The 21,342-nt window shown below is 41.6% G+C and overlaps 1 protein-coding gene across 1 annotated transcript in view; it reads right to left on the reverse strand.

Moving 5' to 3' along the window:
• LOC108423819 (protocadherin Fat 3) overlaps positions 1–21,342 on the reverse strand; it is a 131,865-nt gene that overhangs the window by 24,309 nt on the left and 86,214 nt on the right. Inside the window, exons 19-25 of the mRNA XM_017691409.2 lie at positions 19,125–19,402; positions 15,901–16,285; positions 14,923–15,088; positions 13,853–13,984; positions 13,321–13,478; positions 5,256–5,733; positions 3,599–3,752 (exon numbers count right to left, since the gene is read on the reverse strand). Of these exons, the coding sequence (XP_017546898.2) occupies positions 3,599–3,752; positions 5,256–5,733; positions 13,321–13,478; positions 13,853–13,984; positions 14,923–15,088; positions 15,901–16,285; positions 19,125–19,402 (1,751 nt within the window). The remainder of the gene's footprint in view (positions 1–3,598; positions 3,753–5,255; positions 5,734–13,320; positions 13,479–13,852; positions 13,985–14,922; positions 15,089–15,900; positions 16,286–19,124; positions 19,403–21,342) is intronic.

Genomic DNA, 21,342 nt, shown 5'->3' on the forward strand with positions numbered 1-21,342 from the left:
GTCAATTGAGTCACAAGGTTATATGACAGCAAGACAATGTACATTTAACACAGTTAAACAGCAGCTGATGTGATGATACGTTAACTGAGTTGAGAACTTTAAACACCTCTGCTCAAATGAAATGTTTTGTTGATTTTGAACACATTCTCTACAGAGAGCATAATTAAATATGGCATTTTACTGCAAATGTTAATGCAGATTCATGTATTTGGAAAAAAGTAAAAAATAAAATATAAAAATGTGCCATAACTGTCCACACTAATGTGGGCAGATCTACCAGAACAGAAATTTCACAAACTGATATAAATGTGCACATTTTTCATTTTTCATTCTTCAGAAATGTCCATTTTTGTGTCCCTAGCGTTTACAGATAGATTACACAAAATAAAAAGTTATTTCAAAATAAAACAATGTTATTTTAACAATTACACCTTCTTCCAAGCACCACAGAAGAGCTCGTCCCTACACTCATGTGTAAAGGCTGAGGCCATATTTTGAAGAAAACGTCACTTTCCTGCCATTTTAACTACAATCATTTTCACATGACTATAGAATATCTAAATTAACTTATATACAGAAAACAAATGCCAAATAAACATTATAAAATATATCCTGAAATTTCTCCCCGGGAGTCGTGTCACTGGTGTTACCGCGTAACAAAAAATCTCGTTTTGAAATGAGTCACGCTGATGACGTCACTCGACTTCCTTTGACCTGTTTTCTGAGGACCTATGAAGAAAAGCACCTGGTGAGTCCGCTGCGTCTCTCAGTTCTCAGAGATTTTCTCATTTAGCTCATGATCTCATATAAAGCCTAACTAAATGTGTTTTTTACTCGGTTTCCCCACTAGCTGGCGCTCCCTCCATCACACAGTCTCCTCTGCCATATTTCCTCTTGGGCTTCTGGAAATGGACAGCTGTGGCACTGCTGGCATTCAAGCTCACAACCTCCTGATGCTGGGATGAATTACTAGACAGCTGTACACAATGGAATGCTTTAAGTTAAAACAACAATTTTCTCCAGTGTATTAAATATTCAAAGACCCAAAAAAGTTGTTTCATGTATTCCTGAGTGCTGCAGTGGACCAAGGTGTCACCCCAACAGTAGGTTGTGAGTCTGAGCCCCAGCGATGCCACAGCCATCCAGAAGTAAGTACCCAAGAGGAAAAACGTCTATCAGCATTGTGTGATGGAAAGAGTCCTGGCTAGTGGGGAAGCTGAGTATAAAAAAAATGTGTTTTATTTACTTTACTGAGACAGCAGTCTTTCTGAGGTCTCTTTAAAAGACTCATTTGATCTCAGAAATGTTTCTAGATTATTTTATCCCTTGGCACTTCTAAAATGAGCTTGTGCAAGTTGAGCTGAAGTCACTGGTGTGACCGACTTCATTCTGAGGTAACTGTTAAAAATAGAATATAAATGGTGGGCAGCGCCGTCGCCTCACATGAAGGAGGGCCTGGGTTCGAGTCCCCGGCCGGGTGACCAGGGTCCTTTCTGGGTGGAGTTTGCATGTTCTCCCCGTGTCTGCGTGGGTTTCCTCCGGGGTCTCCGGTTTCCTCCCACAGTCTAAAGACATGCGGTCAGGCCGATTGGACGTGCTAAATTGCCCCTTGGTCTGAGTGTGTGTGAGAATGTCTGTCAGCCCTGTGATGTACTGGCGACCTATCCAGGGTGTATCCTGCCTTCCGCCCAATGACAGCTGGGATAGGCTCCAGCAGCCCCCGCGCCCCAGAAGAAGCGACTTAAAAGACGTGTGTGTGGATTAAATTAGATATTTTAGTGCATATTCCAGGTGCATCCCCAATGATGGAACAAGCTACCTTCCGCTGTCAGAGCAGGGGCGTCCCTCGCTATGTTTAAGAAACTCCTGAAGACAGAGCTCTTCAGGGAGCACTTGCTCTAATCGCCTCTTGCAAATCTAGCCACTACCAACCTCATCTCCTTCTTGCCCTCCTTCCCTTCTCTACCCCGCTTTTACCCCTTGGCCTCCTTTAAGGCCTGACTATGTTTGTTCTATGTACCACACTATTTGTAAGTCGCTTTGGATAAAAGCGTCTGCTTAATGTAATGTAATGTGATGTAATGTAATGTAATGATTGACAACATGCGGTTTGATGCTCTGTAGCTGTATTTTTCATTAGAAATGTCTCTGGTGTTTCCTTTCTTATGTGTAACACCAATGACAATCAGTCCCAAACGTTTGCATACGACTGTACACTGTCCACACAGCTGAACAGAGAAATCCACTGCACTGCTGCCCTCTAATGGACAAACACTCTCTGCTCACCCCAAATTCAGTGACTCATTATTATGCAAGCAATCACAGAGCTCTAATTAATGCAATATCCCTCAATAATCATTTCCAGCCATAAAGATATTATGAGGAACTTAAGAACGAGCACCGCGTGAAATGAAACGAGGGATTAGACGCAGCCTGTAAGTGTGTGTATGCATATTTATGTGTGTTCATAAGCGTGGGAGGTGCACAGACTGACTGCTGACTGAGTGTGTACGTGTACAAAAGACTGTAAATTGTGTTTATACTTTACACCTCATCTCCACTTTAACAGACTCTGTGTTCAAACATCAAATCTAATGTTTGACTTCTGTCTAATGCAAATTTGGGAAGAAATCAATTGAATAGGTGAAATATTTAGTTCAACTGCAGTGAAGTAACTGATTTTGTTGATCATTTAGAGCTGGACACACATCTCTGACGCTGATTGTGCAAGTAGACCACATTCCTAGGTAAGTGTGTTAATAAGACAATATATTAGTTGTGTTAAACTGAACAAAATGCAGGCCTCTTAAGCGTCAAACGTGTCCATGTAGATTTCTGTGCACTGCTGTAACCACTCGAAACTAAGAGACCGTCAACAAATTACACTGCAATTGACGTCCAAGCACAATGCACCAATATGAGGCCCTGAAAAGGTATTTAAAAAGCTATTTATCTGGTCAGTAAACATGTATTTGCTCAGAAACACACTAATGTTAGAGATAAAAAACATGAATATAATAAGTCATCATTTTATGTCATTTTATGTTCACAATCATTTCCAATCCTGTCCCCGCGATGGCCAGGATTCAATTATAGTCATCACCAAATACCTAGGTTATCTAATCCATACTCCAAAAATCCCAAATCCAAAAATCTTTGGAATGGCTGGGGGCAACAAGGAGAAATCTGGAATTCTTCAGACCAGCTCAACAACTGAACAGGTATATATGTATATATGGAAATGCTTTGTTTTTAGTGATATCAAAAAAGATGTCAATTCAAAATAGTTTCCATATATGGACTGTATTAGTTCATCTACTATACATATATATAGTATATATACACACTGACTGCATTTCTTTGGACTGTGGGGGAAAACCGGAGAACCCAGAGGAAACCAACACTGACACAGGGAGAACATGCAAACTCCAAAAAGACAGAGAGGACCCTGGTCGTCCGGCCCGGGACTCGAACCCAGGCCCTCCTTGCTGTGAGGCGAGAGCGCTGCCCACCACGCCACCCTAAATTTCAGTACTTTAACTGGACATGGAGATCTTGAGTGTGTGGCATATCATTTCGCAGTGAATGATTCCCTTACATGAGTCCAGTGAAGCCTCTGGGGCAGCCGCACAGGAAGGTGTTGCCCACTGCTTTGCAGTCTCCTCCATTCTGACAGGGTGTGGGAATGCAGGACGTGACCTCTGTCTGACAGCGGGCTCCGGTGTACTGCGGGGGGCAGCTGCAGGAAAACGCTGTGGGGTCACCAGCATGATGATTAGACAGTATGACAGGCATCCAGGCCGAAAGTTCAGAAAGTTCAGTAAAAGTTCAGTAAAACTGAACGCGAAATTATCTTTGAAGAGATAACAGACAGTTGTGTATTAATATGGAAGAGAAGGGTTTGACTTCATGTCTGCAGCAATAGTGATCAATCAGCTGATTCACTATTATTTTGCACCTGTTGTTCTTCAGAGTTTTATCCACCTGATGTTCCTGAAAGTTCAATGACCCGAAATGTTAAATCGAAAAGGAAAGTTCATAAACAGAGTTTCAGCTAATAATGCTTAAAAAGTCAAAGCAGCAGTTTTTTAAACTTAACTGGATTAATACAGTAATTCCAGGTAGTTGCTATGAGGTTGCTATGGCATTACAGCTTGTTGTTAGGGCTTTGCTTGGTGGTTGCTAAGGTATTTCTAGGCAATTGCTTTGTTATATTAGGTGGTTAGCGAAGTGTTATAAGGCTGTTATAGGATACACCAGGCAGCTGCTAACAGATTTCTAGGTTTCTGTTGCTATGGTGTCCCAGGTGGCTGCTAAGTTGCAGCAAGGCCGTTGCTGTGGTATCCCAGGCGACTGCTAAAATTTGGTATGTACCTTTAAAATGCAGCTCATATCTTTTATAATACCTTCATTCCAAATTGTGAAAAACAGTAGAAAAAGGAAAAGCCTGTCCGAAACATCCTCTGCCACAATAAAAGTACAATACAGAGCTATTTACATTTTCTAAATGCATCTTACATGCAACTTAACTTAAACACCTATGTTTGGTATCACGTCATAGTAACCTCTATATTCATCAAATTTACATTTACATTTATTAATAGACCTTACAGTATAGCACAGTAGCACAGCCTTATAGGATTTCTGCTCTGCTTCTGGGAGATCACAACCAAAAAGCTGCTAATTATCAGTGCATTATTGCCGATATTTTCCCTGGTACTGTTAAAACTCCTTAAAATATAAAAATATAACAATATTATTAGCTAGCTGACATATTGGTCAGGATCTAATTAGAACTTTTTTATTTTTTTACTACTTTGTATGTAACTTTGCAGGAAAGGAAATGAAAAAATGTCCTACGTTTTAATGTACATTAATGTCATTTTGGACTGTTTCTATTCATAAGCGTGTCTTGAAATCTTGAATGTAAGCTGTAAACACGAATGTAAGTGGCAGCTGGAACTTTCAAATGATATAAAAACATGAAAAATGGAGATTGTCAAAGCAAAACTATGAAAATCTGCAACCAGATTAGTTCTGCATTATTGAAAACAGTGATTCCAGACATTAGAACATTAGTATGTACATTACCACATTGCAGGAAAATGTTAGAAAGATAACAAAATAGATTAAACTAGATAATTAGTTCACTTTTCATCTGACTGCCCCTGAATGCAAAGACTTTACAAGTGTGAAACAGGACCACTCAGTTCACTTGTGACACACAACACACACAACACAGTTCCACGTCTTACCACCAGAGGGCAGGCTGGCGCATGTGGCTCCGTTCTGGCATGGTGCTCCAAGGCAGGGGTCAGGATACAGCACACAGCCCAACTTAACCTCACTGAGGGCGGCCACCTCTGCGTATCGGCTCCTCTTGTTCTGCAGCGGTAGCTCATTTCCGTTCAGCACTGCCGCGCCCAGGCAGCCCTGGAACCCGTCCCGCGGACGCGGGGGTCCCTGCCCGCCTCCAGCCGACGCCGGCCCACGCACCACCTGCGCCCCGAAGAACAGCGAGCCATCGGCGGCCAGCGGCCAGAGGTGGACGGGGGCCCGAGCGGCCCGCCGGCGCTCCACATAGCTATCATCCAGAGAGAGTAGTGTGTAGTTGCAGGTCAGCTCAAGGGTCACTGCGTGCCAGGACCCATCGTTGATGGGACGGCCCGATATGCCCAAGATGTCCAGGCTGTTATCGCAGTCCAGCTGGAACCATAGGCGTCCCTCCTCGATCTGAGCACACATTAAAAAGCTTATTTTTATAAGCACTCAAGACAGGAAAGGAGTGATATTCACTTAATAATATGCTAGAGGTTGAAATGTGCTTCCACACAGACTTACTGTGTGTATTAAAAAGCACTCTCGATCAGGATGGATACTTTCCGGAAGACGTGCTTCATTTTCTTTATTGTCAAATTTTAACCAGATTTACATTTTAGAAATTCATCTTAACTGACCAATAACAAATGATGCGAAGGCTACACAAAGCGAAGTGGCTGTGTCTGGCCCAGATCTGTTTCTCACTGTAATGCTGCGTTCGTATGTTGGCGGTATGTGGACAACAGCAGACCAGAAATTTCTCTGTTGAAAGCTTCACTGTCGATCAGTGACACTCTAACACGAAATCAGATGCGGATCTAATCTAGGACAACCATCATGTTAGACCAGCAAGTTAAATCTGAGCAAAAAAAAATAATCAGAATAAAATGAAATGAAATGAGGCTCGTAATGTGAACACAGCCAAAGTGAATCAGACCTGCTTCACAGCTCTGAAAACAATCAGATGTGTCACAGTAAGCACAAAATCAGATCTGTGCCACTTCAGCCTGGTAATGTAAATGTAGCCAAAGTGGCTCAGAGTTCATTTGAAAAGATGAGATTTGTGTGTCCACTTAGCTTTGAAAAAATCTGATGTGTGCCACATTTGGCAAAAAAAATCTGAAATGTGCCACTTCAGCCTGGTAATGTGAATGTAGCCTATTTTACTCTATAAAATCCACACACATCTGGACCAACTAGGCTGGGTTTCCCAAAAGCATCATGTTTCTTATACAGTAGTGTGAACATCACAGTGAACACTCTCTCTACCCGTTAAGATGATCCTAACACTAAAATGTTTTTGGGAAGCTGGGCTGTGGAAACACCCACAAGTCATTTTCAACACTTTATTATTATTATTATTATTATTATTATTATTAGTAGTATTAAGTGACTCTTATTAATCCCACAACGGGGAAATTTCACTCTGCATTTAACCCATCCGTGAAGTGAAACACCACATACACACTAGTGAGTACACAAACACAAGGGGGCAGTGAGCACACTTGCCCGGAGCGGTGGGCAGCCCTATCCACAGCGCCCGGGGAGCAGTTGGGGGTTAGGTGTCTTGCTCAAGGACACCTCAGTCACGTGCTGTCGGCTCTGGGGATCAAACCTGCAACCTTCCGGTCACAAAGCTGGTTCCCTGACCTCCAGCCCACGACCGTATTATGAAATCTTATCATTATTGTGATAAATTATGTCACATTGGCTTTTCTGAGCATGTTGTGAATATCATTATTTAAAGAACACTGGACCAACTTCAAACTTCATTACAAAGTGAGTAATTCTTTCTTCTAATTGACTTTAGTACAATAACATTTGTAAATACGTTGAATAAAAATCATAGGTTTATTCATTTTATAGCAATTTGTATGTGGCACCAGAAGTTTATATTGTCTCTTCCAAATGATTAATATCAGAAAAAAAACAAAATATTGTGATGCATATTGTGTAGCTTGAAAATATGTCAAAGCGTCATGATATAATATTTCTGCCATTTCGTCTACCCCTACTTTATTTAGAAAGGAACAATCATGCATTTAACAATCTGCATTTAACCCATCCATGCAGTGAAACACCACATACACACTAGTGAGCACACACACTGGCCCGGAGCGGTGGCCAGCCCTATCCTGTAACTACCCCTGCCTTTATACAGAACACAGCATGTTATGCTGATTAAAATGATGAACCCAGAAACTAGTTCTTCTATTGTTAAAGTGTGTGTGTGTGTGTGTGTGTGTGTGTGTGTGTGTGTGTGTGTGTGTGTGTGTGTGTGTGTGTGTGTGTGTGTGTGTGTGTGTGTGTGTGTGTGTGTGTGTGTGTGTGTGTGTGTGTGTGTGTGTGTGTGTGTGTGTGTATAGTCGTGAGTATTGACGAGAAGGCTGCAAATGAGCGGGCGGCACGGTGGCGTGGTGGGTAGCGCTGTCGCCTCACAGCGAGGAGGGCCTGGGTTCGATTCCCCGGCCGGGTGACTGGGGTCCTCTCTGTGTGGAGTTTGCATGTTCTCCCCATGTCTGCGTGGGTTTCCTCCGGGTTCTCCGGTTTCCTCCCACAGTCCAAAGACATGCAGTCAGGCCAATTGGACATGCTAAATTGCCCCTGGGTGTGTGTGGCTGTCTGTGTCTGTCTGTCTGCCCTGCGATGGACTGGCGACCTGTCCAGGGTGTATCCTGCCTTCCGCCCGAAGACTGCTGGGATAGGCTCCAGCACCCCCCGCAACCCTGATGGAGAAGCGGCTTGGAAAATGGATGGATGGATGGGCTGCAAATGAATTGCCCTTTCTGGAACTAATAAAGTTCTCTGAAATGAACTGAACTCAGCTGTTGCAGATGGCAACAGGACAGACATAGATAATCTATATAGAGAAAAAATACATTTTAAAAGTGTTTTGTGTGAATAATACTGTTCTCTTAGAGACCGGGACTAGATTAAGACTGAGATATCTTTCATTTGGCACTAGTATGTTGTATATCCCATCTGTTGTGTTTATATTTATGCCTTATGTCTATGTCTTATTTATTCTTATTTCTTTTTATTTATGTCTTTGCTATCAATTCTAGATTGATTACAAGGCTTACAACTGCGATGTGTTGCATCACTTTATTACTCTGAAACAGGGAAAATAACCACCTTATGTTACTTTGTACTTCACACTGTGTTCATATGTTTACACAGGGAAAATGTTCCACACCTTATGGTTTGCATGCAACCAATGATGGCTTTAGCAGAGCTTTAGCAGACAGCAAGCACAGCTTTAAACAAAAGCATCATATTTTTAATTAACACACGCACACGCACACGCACACGCACACACACACACACACACGCACACGCACACGCACACGCACACACAAAAAACTTAATTGCAAAAAAATCTGTGTTTCGGTAGTAACAGTTCTTAATGCTGCACACTCTAAAATCTTTCAAATTCACTTTTAAAGAAATCAAAAATATCTTTAAAAAAATATATTTATTTTAAGATTAAACTCAAGGTAAATCCAAGTATTTCAACTTAAGCCTAGATCTAAAAACAAAACAAAACAAAACAACCACCCCCCCCCCCCCATGATGATTACTTCATAGTCCTGCCCCCTTGTTGTCTGACTCCACCCCGATTGTCTCCACCTGTGTTTCCACCTGTCCCTCGTATACCCTCACGTATTTAAGCCCTGTGTTTTCACCTGTCTGGTTGCTGGTCTTTGTTTATATGTTTGATTATGCTGATTGTTTGATGTTTGTATGTGCTGTTTGATGTAAGGCTTGTGTTGGTAGTATATGTATTGTTTGAAGAGTTTTTGTTAAGTGTTTGGATTTCTGTGTTCCTGTGTCATGCCTGTCCCTCAGGAGCTCCCCCCGGCTACCTGAACCTGGACTGTATTGACTCCGACCCTGGATTTGCCCGAAATAAAACTCGTATTAAAAACTCGAAAAAAAAAGTGTATTATCTCAGCGTATGCGTCCACCTCCTCGCTCCACGTTAGTTTTTGTGTGGAACTCAACAACGAGAAGTTTAGCATCCACGGCTTCCAAAACAATGTTTATTTCACTGCTGCAGTCGACGTAAAAACTCAAAGTAAACATAATTATACCACATCGTTATTTTACCACACGAGCACAGTGCTGCACAATGTGTTGCAAAAATCATAGATAACTGGCGTTGTCAGCAGCAATGGCATGACTGGTGCATGCAGCAGCTGTTAGCCAAGCAGCTAACTTAAGCAGTTATTAAGCTGGTATAAACACTTTACAAAAGCAAAGAGTTATACACCTAAATTTTATCTGTTTATTTATAGCCACTGAGGAAGAAATGTTATAAGATTTGTGCTTAGACAATGATGAAATGGGCTTTTCCTCAATTTTGGATCTTAAATGCTCCATAACCCTGTCCCATTCGAGGTCCCTGCAGCCAAAAGATGCGAATTCATACGTCAAAGTTCACAAAAGTCTAACTTCATGCACATTTTTGCCGGCATATTTCAGCAGCTCTGTGCGTATGTGATGCAGAACTGGTTTTTTCGTGGCGAATTCCTTTGTTATAAATGCACTTGCACTAATGCAGTTTCACTGACAAAAAGCCAGCGTGCCTTCAGAGGTTAGAAGAGGAAAAGAGAGAAGAGGGACTGCAGGTATTTTGTGCACCTAGAAGAATGAAATGTCATGGGGATGGAATTCCATTCAGTCTTGGCCTGATGACTCATCCTGAATTTAATTCTGCTGCTTTATCGATTGTTCCAGTCCAGCTCACTTAGAAATCAACCGCATTTTGTCAAGCGCGGTACAAAACAAAACCATCAGCAGTTTCATTCGTCCTTGACCAATAAAAGTATGAGTGTGTTTGAGACTGAGGAGGCTGCAGTGACCTGTGTCTGTGAGTGAGTGACAGAAAGAGAGAACAAAGTAATCCTGTTCTTTTCGCTCTGTGGGGACCAAACCCCACAAGAAGAGAACACTTCTGACGTTGTATGGAGGAGAAATGCTTTTCCTCAGCTGCTGCAGCTTTCATCTGTAAACCCGAGGGCTAAAAGATGCTTTTCCTCATGTTTAAGGTTTGGGACCAGGTCTAAGGTTAGAAACAATAACACAGAATTCAGAAGAAAGCACTCCTATAATCAAGACTACGACGGTGTGTTGATGTGTATGTCTGGCTGTGTTTATAGATCTTTGTGGGGACAAAGGGCTTCGTTTATAAAATATTCCTATATTGATCGTCCCATCAAACTGGTTCAGAGTTTCGGACTCCTATTTCAGATTTTTAACTGACTTGGACTTTAGACTAAGGCCCAATCCAATTTCCCCCCTCGCCCCTACCACTCAGCCCTCACGTCTAGGGGTAGGGTGTCCCAGTTGAGATGGAGGGGTGGGGTGAAGCGTTGCGGCTACATGACCCTCCAAACGGAGGGTTTTTCAGAGACTCCAAACAGAGAGATATGACTAAAAAAGAAAAACCAGCAAGACTATGTCACTTAATGCACTTAATAATCTGATAACTGCAGGAAATTTGATTTTGTCAGTAATCCGATCAACACGTCTACATGTCAGACAGTAATCAGACAATGGGGAAACTCCAGGTCTACATGTGTCAGACAGTAATCAGATAATGGGGAAACCTCCAGGTCTACATGAGTCAGACAGTAATCAGATAATGGGGAAACTCCAGGTCTACATGAGTCAGACAGTAATCAGATAATGGGGAAACTCCAGGTCTACATGAGTCAGACAGTAATCAGATAATGGGGAAACTCCAGGTCTACATGAGTCAGACAGTAATCAGATAACGGGGAAACTCCAGGTCTACATGAGTCAGACAGTAATCAGATAACGGGGAAACTCCGGGTCTACATGAGTCAGACAGTAATCAGATAACGGGGAAACTCCAGGTCTACATGAGTCAGACAGTAATCAGATAACGGGGAAACTCCAGGTCTACATGAGTCAGACAGTAATCGGATAACGGGGAAACTCCAGGTCTACATGAGTCAAACAGTAATCAGATAATGGGGAAACTCCAGGTCTACAGGAGTCAGACAGTAATCAGATAACGGGGAAACTCCAGGTCTACAGGAGTCAGACAGTAATCAGATAATGGGGAAACTCCAGGTCTACAGGAGTCAGACAGTAATCAGATAATGGGGAAACTCCAGGTCTACAGGAGTCAGACAGTAATCAGATAATGGGGAAACTCCAGGTCTACATGAGTCAGACAGTAATCAGATAATGGGGAAACTCCAGGTCTACATGAGTCAGACAGTAATCAGATAATGGGGAAACTCCAGGTCTACATGAGTCAGACAGTAATCAGATAATGGGGAAACTCCAGGTCTACAGGAGTCAGACAGTAATCAGATAACGGGGAAACTCCAGGTCTACATGAGTCAGACAGTAATCAGATAACGGGGAAACTCCGGGTCTACATGAGTCAGACAGTAATCAGATAATGGGGAAACTCCAGGTCTACAGGAGTCAGACAGTAATCAGATAACAGGGAAACTCCAGGTCTACAGGAGTCAGACAGTAATCAGATAATGGGGAAACTCCAGGTCTACAGGAGTCAGACAGTAATCAGATAATGGGGAAACTCCGGGTCTACATGAGCCAGACAGTAATCAGATAATGGGGAAACTCCGGGTCCATATGAGCCAGACAGTAATCAGACGTCTGCTGTGCAGCCAGCCAGTAAACTCACAGAAGACGACGTGACGTGAAACAAAATCTAAAACTCATTTTGAAGATGAAGAATATTTGATCCTTTATTTCGTGTTTGGTTTCAGCGCCTCTCCAACAGTGTTCCGCTGTCTTTCGCCACATCCACCGTCTGATCTCACACATGCGCAGACGGAGAAATCCCATAGAAATCGGTGTTCGAGTTTACGGCGCTGAGAAATCTGATCACTGAGCTGAAATCCAGCCTCTTTATCAGACTTCTTAATCAGAGTTCTAGGACGGCGTTTACATGACCATTTGACTAATCGGATAACTACAGAAATCCGATTACGATCGGATTATTGAGCGCACTCACTGGTTCAGCAGTCAGTTTTTTGCTCATTTTAAGCAGAACTCAAAACCACTAGCGAGTACACGACTAGCAAACACAGGTCTAAAGAAAAGCATCACATTTTTAACACAAAAAAAAACTCACTTAATCGCAGAAAATTTGTGCGCACTTTATAAAGATCTTTACATAATCCTTCAATCAAATCTATGATCTGAATACGTTTATTGTTTTTTTAAATAGTCATTTTTTACTTTGGGAATGCTTTATTTAAAGTCAACTCACCAAAACTCTATAAATTATAAGAATACACACACACACACACACACACACACACACACACATTTTCTAAGCCGCTTCTCCCTCAAGGTCGCATTATAATAATACAATTATACAACATACAAATTAACACAATTTTATACAAAAAGACATATTACACTGTGCTTTTGTTGTATAAACAGCTAGTGCAGAAACATCTTATACACTCAATATATATATATATATATATATATATATATATATATATATATATATATATATATATATGACATATATGTATATATAATGTCTAGTATAATGTTTGGTCAGTAGGGGGAGCAGTGCATTTGCTCTACCTCAAACTCTACAGACAAACGCAGCCTTTGGCCACTGAATGCTGTCATTTAATTGGCTCCTTACCAAAAGATCTGCATTAATTAGGGTTTATTGTAAATATGTAAATGACCTATTGGTTGGCAGATTTCATGCATTGAAGTCATTCATCATTTGTGCTCAAATCCAAGTTTACAAGTTATATAAAAAAATCCTGAATCAAACACAGAATAGTCTGTACATCATTAAATGAGGTCAAATCTATGCTTTTCACCATCATTTGTCTTATTTCAGACCACTTCTATCACTGTCTTGGTCCAAAGGTCACTGGAAATACACCACATAGAAAGGAATACAAACTTGTGTGTGTGTGTGTGTGTGTGTGCGCGCACGCGTGTGGGCGTGTATGTACTGACCTTCAGCATGGTACAGGGGTCAGCGCGGGTGTACATGATGACTCCTCTGCTCTGCAGGGTTCTGATCTTCAGGCTGAGCTTCATGTCCTGACCCTTACTGCTGTCAGTCACTCTGTACTTAATGTAGCTATTTCCAGCAAAACTCAGAGACGTCTGACCTAGAACAACATAACAGAACATACGATAGAACATGCGCACACACAAACTAGACATGGCATAACACCACTTTTCTAATACAAATATAACTACTGAAATCTTTATATTATTGATAGTGACCAGATGCGTTTTCTCTACCATCTGGGTGAGACTGGTCAATTTGTATGCCTTGCTGATGTTCTAAATAATGCATTAAAAATGATTTCCCATATAATCTGCCACGGGGAATTCAAACCTTTGCATACAGATGCACAGGGCATAAACTGACCTGTATGCCAGATTTGTACACAACACGTGAGCAGAATGCGGCCTATTTATGCCTGAAACTGGCCCAAAAGGCTTAGTAGGCCTACGTCTGACCCTGAGTTTCACTGACCTGTGCACTGATCCAGCGTGCCAGGCAGACACTGGCAGACAGATGGCGCTGTCGGGCCACTGCGCACACACTGCATGTCAGTCGGACAGGCCTGGCCTTCGCACAGCTCTAAAGACGACGGACATATTCCACCTGCCAGAAGGAGGATTTGTTAACTCACAAGCTGTACAGACAGCCTTAAAAAAGGCCTTGGACATTACCAGCTAACATGCCTAATAAACAATGGCAAGGCAAACAGCCAAATGCTACCAAAGTCTTGGAGAATTGTTTGATTTCTATTCTGTTGCTGAAAAGCTGGGGTCATCGTTAATAAGTTAATTAATGTTTTCAATAGTATAGAAATACACATGACTCTAATATGATGCTAGTAGGCCACAATACAACATCATAGGTTTCATAGAACTTGTAGAAACTTCCAAATCTGATCAAATCGTGATGCACATAACTAACGAAATGAATATCAATAGAATCACAGTTAATCTTTATCATTTAATAACTTCTTTTTGTTCCTAAAAACAATTTTAAAAACTTCCAAAATATATTTTTTTACAATATTACAGTCGATACTTCAGACGTTATTTCTTAAATGGCTCATATCTTAAATTTGTATGTTTTATTTGATTTTTTCCTAAAAGGTCCACTTAACACGCTGATTTTTGTACTAAAAGAAGATCATAATTCATTTTTACATGATTATAAACCTCTTAGAATTAAACAGGCTGCTTTGATTACTGTGCCTTTATGACTGATATATTTAAATGATCTCTTTTCTGATGTTCTGTCCTGCATTGTGTCTCATTTATAAAGCGCTCACAGCTGAAACACTGTGTGGTACGTCAGCATGAGCTCACCTGCTGAAGGTGGATATATGTAGGTCAGCTGGTTCTCATGACATCATAGAAAAAATGTATTCAAAACGGGTGTTTTTTGTAGCTTTCTGTGCACATATGGATTGAGCATAATACCTTTTGAAACTTAATAATATTTAGATATTATTTCAAACTCCTTTATTTAAAAAGGGAGGGAAGTATAATAATATGACAAGTGACCCGTAGTTTAGGGTCTGTTACCTGGGCAGGTGCAGCTCTCTGTCCGAGTGAAGCGTGGCGAGACGAAGCTGACTCTGGACGTGCTGTAAGTGACCAGGCCATTGGGCTCCAGACTCAGGCTGAGCTCACACACCCTGTCCCCACAGTCCAGCTCACCTGAGCAGCTCTGATCCACCACGTCCACCATCTGCAGTAAAGAAAAGCACTCGTCATGTAAAACTGGATACGTGACAAATTCTATAATTAAAATATTAGAAAACAGAAAAGCCATTTCAATAACTGACGTTTCTTCCTTTTTCATGAACCCAGGCATCTCTGTGGGGAAACCCATTGCTGTTAGAGCCAGATCAGGGTTGCCAGATTGGGCAGGATCAGAATATCAAATTATTTAATGAGTAATTCACTATAATTTTTTTTGTTTGTTTCTAATCAGTTTTAAAATAAAACATCTGTCACTATTGTTATAGATTTTTTTTCTAAATATTCAAGATAATATGCAATAGAATACTCTAAAATGAAAATATTCAAGACTTGCAGCTCTAAACAACACAAACCGAAAAGCAAAATAAAGCATAATGCATTTTCCTTTCAATGCTGTGTTGTATTTTTTTGGGGGGGGGGTCTCTGAGCTAGGAGGAGCTGAAGCATATTATAGATTGGTGGTGGGGACGGGGGTTCTGCTGAATTTTATTATTATTGGGCTGTAATAACCACTATAAGAGCCAAACAGCTGTCCATAAACTACACAACTGTCTACAAGTGGCAATATTTGGGGTCCAAGCACAACGCGCCTGCGCCTTATGGAAATTTTTACAATGGATGTGGGGTCTCAAAAGAAGATGTCTGCCAAATTTCATCCAGACTTTTGACCGTGGTCAGATTCTTAACCAAAAAGTCAAAATACTTTTAAAGCAGTACAATATTTTGATGACTTAACGTACCATAAGCTTAAATTTACATTTCTGGGTTGACTTTTAAAACCGGTAATCTGTTCCTTACCTTGAGTGCTCCCCTCATCTGCTCCCGCACCTCCCCCAGCCTCAGCGCCAGCTCCCCCGGCCCCACATAGCCGCCATCCTGCGCCTCCACTGCCAGAAGCACTTCCAGATCTGAGGACCGTCCAACCGGCTGCACTCCCAGGATGTGCAAGGGGTCCGGGCTCTGGGCCACTCCACCAGCACCCAGCCCGGCTTCCCCCAGTGCCGTCCGCAGAGCTCTCTTCACATCCTGGAGGTACAGGCCCACAAAGTCCTCCGGGGAGAGGTCCTGAAAGCGCAGAGTAACCGCGTTCTGCACCATCTCCTCCGTGGCCTGCTCCACCTGCACCGTCACACCCACCGTCACCGAGAAGCGGCCGTCGCTGACCGTGGCGTTCATGAAGTACCTGAGAAGACATCGTAGTCTCACTGATAAAATATCAATAATAAAATATACATATATAAAAATAAACACACCGGATATGCAACGCAGGCCAAAAGTAGGCAAGCAAAAAATATTTCATTGGTTTGCAGTGATTTATAGTGTGATATAGGAATCATCAGCTAATCTTTATTGACAACAGCTGCTTTTATTGACCAGTCTTTACTTCTAAAATTCCAACTCACCACACCTGATAAATTTAATCCTATCTTTCCTAACAGAGCTTTAGCGCTCAGAGACTTGGCTTTGTCCCCTTTTATACTTGTTAAAATCTTCCCTCAGAGTAGTGAGGATGTATGTCTGTCCACCGTGTCTGTCACCGTGTTTTCTGTCAGTATATAAATGAAGCACAATGTTGTCTTGACTTTGAAGCACATTCAGAAAAATACTTATATGCCAATACTTTGGAATCACTAGCCATATTAGCAAGCTTTGTTATTTTACACAGATCAGCCAGAACATTCTGACCACCTCCTTGTTTCTACACTCGTTGTCCATCTTATCAGCTCCACTTACTGTATAGCTGCACTCTGTAGTTCTACAGTTACAAACTGTAGTCCATCTGTTTCTCTGATACTCTGTACTCTGTTCTTCAGTGGTCAGGACCCCCATGGACCCTCAGAGTGCAGGTACTATTTGGGTGGTGGATCATTGGTGTGTTAGTGTGTGTTGCGCTGATCTGACTGGATCAGACGCAGCAGCGCTGCTGGAGTTTTTAAACACCTCAGTGTCGCTGCTGGACTGAGAATAGTCCACCAACCAAAAATATCCAGCCAACAGCGTCCTGTGACCACTGATGAAGGACCAGAGGATCACCAACTTTATCAGCTCCACTTACTGTATAGCTGCACTCTGTAGTTCTACAGTTACAGACTGTAGTCCATCTGTTTCTCTGATACTCTGTTACCCTGTTCTTCAGTGGTTTTTAAACACCTCAGTGTCGCTGCTGCACTGAGAATAGTCCACCAACCAAAAATATCCAGCCAACAGCGTCCTGTGGGCAGCGTCTTGTGACCACTGATGAAGGACTAGAGGATGACCAACACAAACTGTGCAGCAGCAGATGAGCTGTCGTCTCTGACTTTACATCTACAAGGTGGACCGACAAGGTAAGAGTGTCTAATAGAGTGGACAGTGAGTGGACACAGTGTTTAAAAACTCCAGCAGCCCTGCTGTGTCTGATCCACTCAGACCAGCGCAACACACACTAACACACAATCACGTCAGTGTTACTGCAGTGCTGAGAATGATCCACCACCCAAATAGTACCTGCTCTTAGAGGGTCCATGGGGGTCCTGACCACTGAAGAACAGGGTAACAGAGTATCAGAGAAACAGATGGACTACAGTCTGTAACTTCAGTAAATTGAGCTCATGATGTAATTGATGATATTAACGAGTCTCTATGGCGGCTGTGAAGGTGTCCAGGAAAAATATGGACCCAAGAAATTCTCATTACTTTTTATTGTTTTTCTGTTTATCTGAATTATGAATACGACTTTATTCTAATGTATATTGTGATAAACTCCCTGCTGAGGTCAACTGGTTAAACATTTGCTTACAAGCCTAAAACTTTCACTCAGTGCTGTGAATTTGAATGGAACCATGTGGAGTGAATGAATTAAACTCAGCAAAGACTTATTTGTAGTGTACATGACTTCCATGCTTATTTTACTGAAAATACTGATTCCAAACTTTTTAAACTTTCGGCAGTGCTTTACTGATTTGTTTTATTCACACATTTGACGTATATGAAGATTATATTCCTATGTCACAAAACCGAATGTGTCAACAACTGAATCACTAAAACCCCTGAAACACCCAGGACCTACTGGTGGATCCAGGCTACCATCCCTCACTCTGATAACTTCAGAAAACCTTCTCATTGTGGTCCTGAATAATAAATCATGGTATATAAGAATCATGGGAATTTACATTAGAATGTAATCAGCCTAGTTAAGTCATTCAATGAAAAGAGTAGATTAAAGGGCAGTAAACGGCATCTTATCCTTTGCATTAAAGCGTTACTGAATCCATCAGGAGCATCTAAATGTCAGATTATTCTCAGTAGCAACAGAATCCTGCATGAGCATCACAAAACAAATGCAGCATAAATTAACTGTTCAAACCTATTTCTTCTATCTTATTAAATATATTACAGTACCCTATCATAAAATAAAACTTTTTACGCCTTATTTTTACAAAATTAGTAGAGTTTCCAAAATGTTGGCCTTTTACCTACGATGACAGGCCATGAGGACAGATATTGTGCAGCGATCTCCAAAAAACAGAGAATAATTGAGATTAACCCTTTGTGTGGTGTTGATATGTTCGTTACTCAGTGGTCTGCTGGACCCACCGCATTACTGTTTTTGTTTTCTGTCAATGCAGCCAAAACAATTTATGTAAAAACACCAGATGTTTAAAATATGTCCTTTAGCAGCTGTAGCCAGTCAGCAGCCTGTCCATGCTGTCCAGCCTCACCCACACACTAACAGCAGGCCATGTAGGAGGAGAACCGAGTGAAGGACACAGCACCTCCACACTTTTACTCCCCGTGGGTTCAGCCCAGCACCACATGTGTATTATAAGCTCTGAAAATGGGTTATTTTAGATGTTCTTCACAGAAAATGAGCAAAGACCGAGAATCTGAGGCTGAAATAATAATAAATCACATCATTTTTTCTTTTGATAAACATTGAAAATGAGTCCCACAGACCTGAACACCACACAGAGGTTAAACAAGAAGTCAAACAAACCGACGAGAGACGAGAGATCAACAAAAGACGCCTGCCACACTTCTACCTGCCCGACTCCAGTCCGCTGAGGGCCACAATCTTGCCGTCCTGCCGGTTGATCTTGAACAGGCTTTTGGGCTGAGGACGCTGTGTGAAGGACAGCACGTCATTCTCGTCTCGGTCGGTGGCGTAGATCCTGCCAATGATGCCTCCGGGGAAGACGTCCGCCGCCATCACCACGCTAATCTCCAGAGGGAAGGCCACAGGCTTGAAGAGGCTGTCTCCAATCACACGCACAAAGACGAAGGAGGAGGACGACAGCTGAGGCTTCCCTGAGTCCCGAGCCTTCCTCGCAACAGGATCAAAGTGGAAACAACACGCAGAAGGTTACAGATCTCAGACACGTGAGAGGAGATGGCACTGATCTGATGGCCACTATCAGATTAGGGCTTTGAGGACTGATGAATCGAAATTTGTCAAAGGAATTATTTGGATTGTAAGAAGCAGCTTCTATTGAACCTCGGAGGTGTGGAAAAATGTCCTTGAGATTTCTGTGAAAAACTGAAAGCAAGGCTCACGAAAAGAACAGAAGTGAAAGTGAAAGATGATCACGCTAAACACTATTATATAAATACTAAACATTTAGATATTCAGTTGTTTTGAAACATTATTTATTTATTATATTTTGGTTTTCTTGCCACATAAAAATAAAAAATTAATAACTTCTACTTCCCTGGGAGCACCGGTGGTTCTAAAACGCACTTGGTCATGTTCTTCATAACGTTCATGTTCCATAAGCTCCATTCAGAAGCTGGGCGTCGTGTGAGGCTGTAGCTCTTCTCTCCAGTCTAATAGACGGTGACGTCATTTTAAACCCTTATAATAAAAGAAGCTGAACTTCGTTTTTCTACTGAAAGTCGACCCGTTTTTCCCCAAATCTGGGCTCTAAACTATAAACAGACGGCGTCTCTTCAGTGATCTGATCTGGAAACATCACTTTTAGAAAACAACGCAAAGAGCGCCGGAGATTTTTGGCTTTCAGCAGTAAATTGTAAGCATGCAGTGATATGTGGAGATCATAAAACACACGTTCTGATAATTTGACGGAAACTTTTACAAAATAAATAAATAACTTAATTAATTAATTAATTACATTTATTTCATGCCGTTTCTGAATAATTTGCCTTACGATTTGGTCACGTAAATTCAGATGGACAACCCAAAATACACCCTGGAGAATAAGAGGTTATTAGCTGTTTGGACGGAAATTAAATAAATGAAAAGGTCCTTGAATTTTCCACAGTGCTTTAATTATTTATTTATTTATTTATTTATTTATCTATCTATTTATTTATGAACGGAATAACATTGAGGTTATTCTATCCTGTCAAAATATTTCATTTTACAGCTTAATGTCCACCTCTAAATGCCAGTGTTTGTATTCATTCCTGTCCGAACTTTTTAGATGTAGTCATAGTTGTTGTCTATTACAGCTCGTCTCCGCAGGCTTACACAATTAGCCAAAATCAACATCAAAAAAAAGCTCAAGTTCTGAAAAGAGTACCATTAGCGCGGCAAAGTCTTTTCGAACTGATACACTACAGTGGAAGAGAATTAGACTCGTTTTGAAAGATTAAAGATCAATCTGAGGAACTTGAAAGGATTCTGAAGCTCTTTGCTTCTTCAATTCAAAAGAGACTGTGGTCAGCCCAAACAGTCTAACAGGCTAATCAGCTGCTTCATCGTCTGGTGGCACCTAGGGAGGATTAGATAGGATTAGCAAGGGCTTAGACTGGGGAACATAGAATGCACTTGGTTTTTTTTTCCTTTCTTTCACAGTTTATAGCAGCAATGCATACTGTAGCAGGTCCTAACTGTAGACATATTCTAACCTGGTCACTTTTATTTTAACCTCACACATATTTTCCTTTTTTAAACACGGCTTAAAAAACACCAGCTGATCTTCACATTGTGGGAACATTTCATGACAAATGGACCAGTAGAAAGGATGCAATAATATGCTTGACAGGAACAATATTCAGGCAGAAAGAATGGAAGCAATGTAACCTCTACAATAGAGCCCTACAATATGAAGCTTAATACTGAACACAGTTCATATGTAAGCACAAAAAAATTGTTTATATTGTTAAATTACTGCCCTGTGATGGACTGGTGACCTGTCCAGGGTATGTTCTGCCTTCCACCCACCGACTGCTGGGGGCCCCAGCTTCCCCCACGGCCCAGAGGGATAGGCGGCTTGGAAGATGTGTGTGTGTGTGTGTGTG

Source organism: Pygocentrus nattereri, chromosome 18, assembly GCF_015220715.1.
Source record: "Pygocentrus nattereri isolate fPygNat1 chromosome 18, fPygNat1.pri, whole genome shotgun sequence".
Lineage (NCBI taxonomy): Eukaryota > Metazoa > Chordata > Actinopteri > Characiformes > Serrasalmidae > Pygocentrus > Pygocentrus nattereri.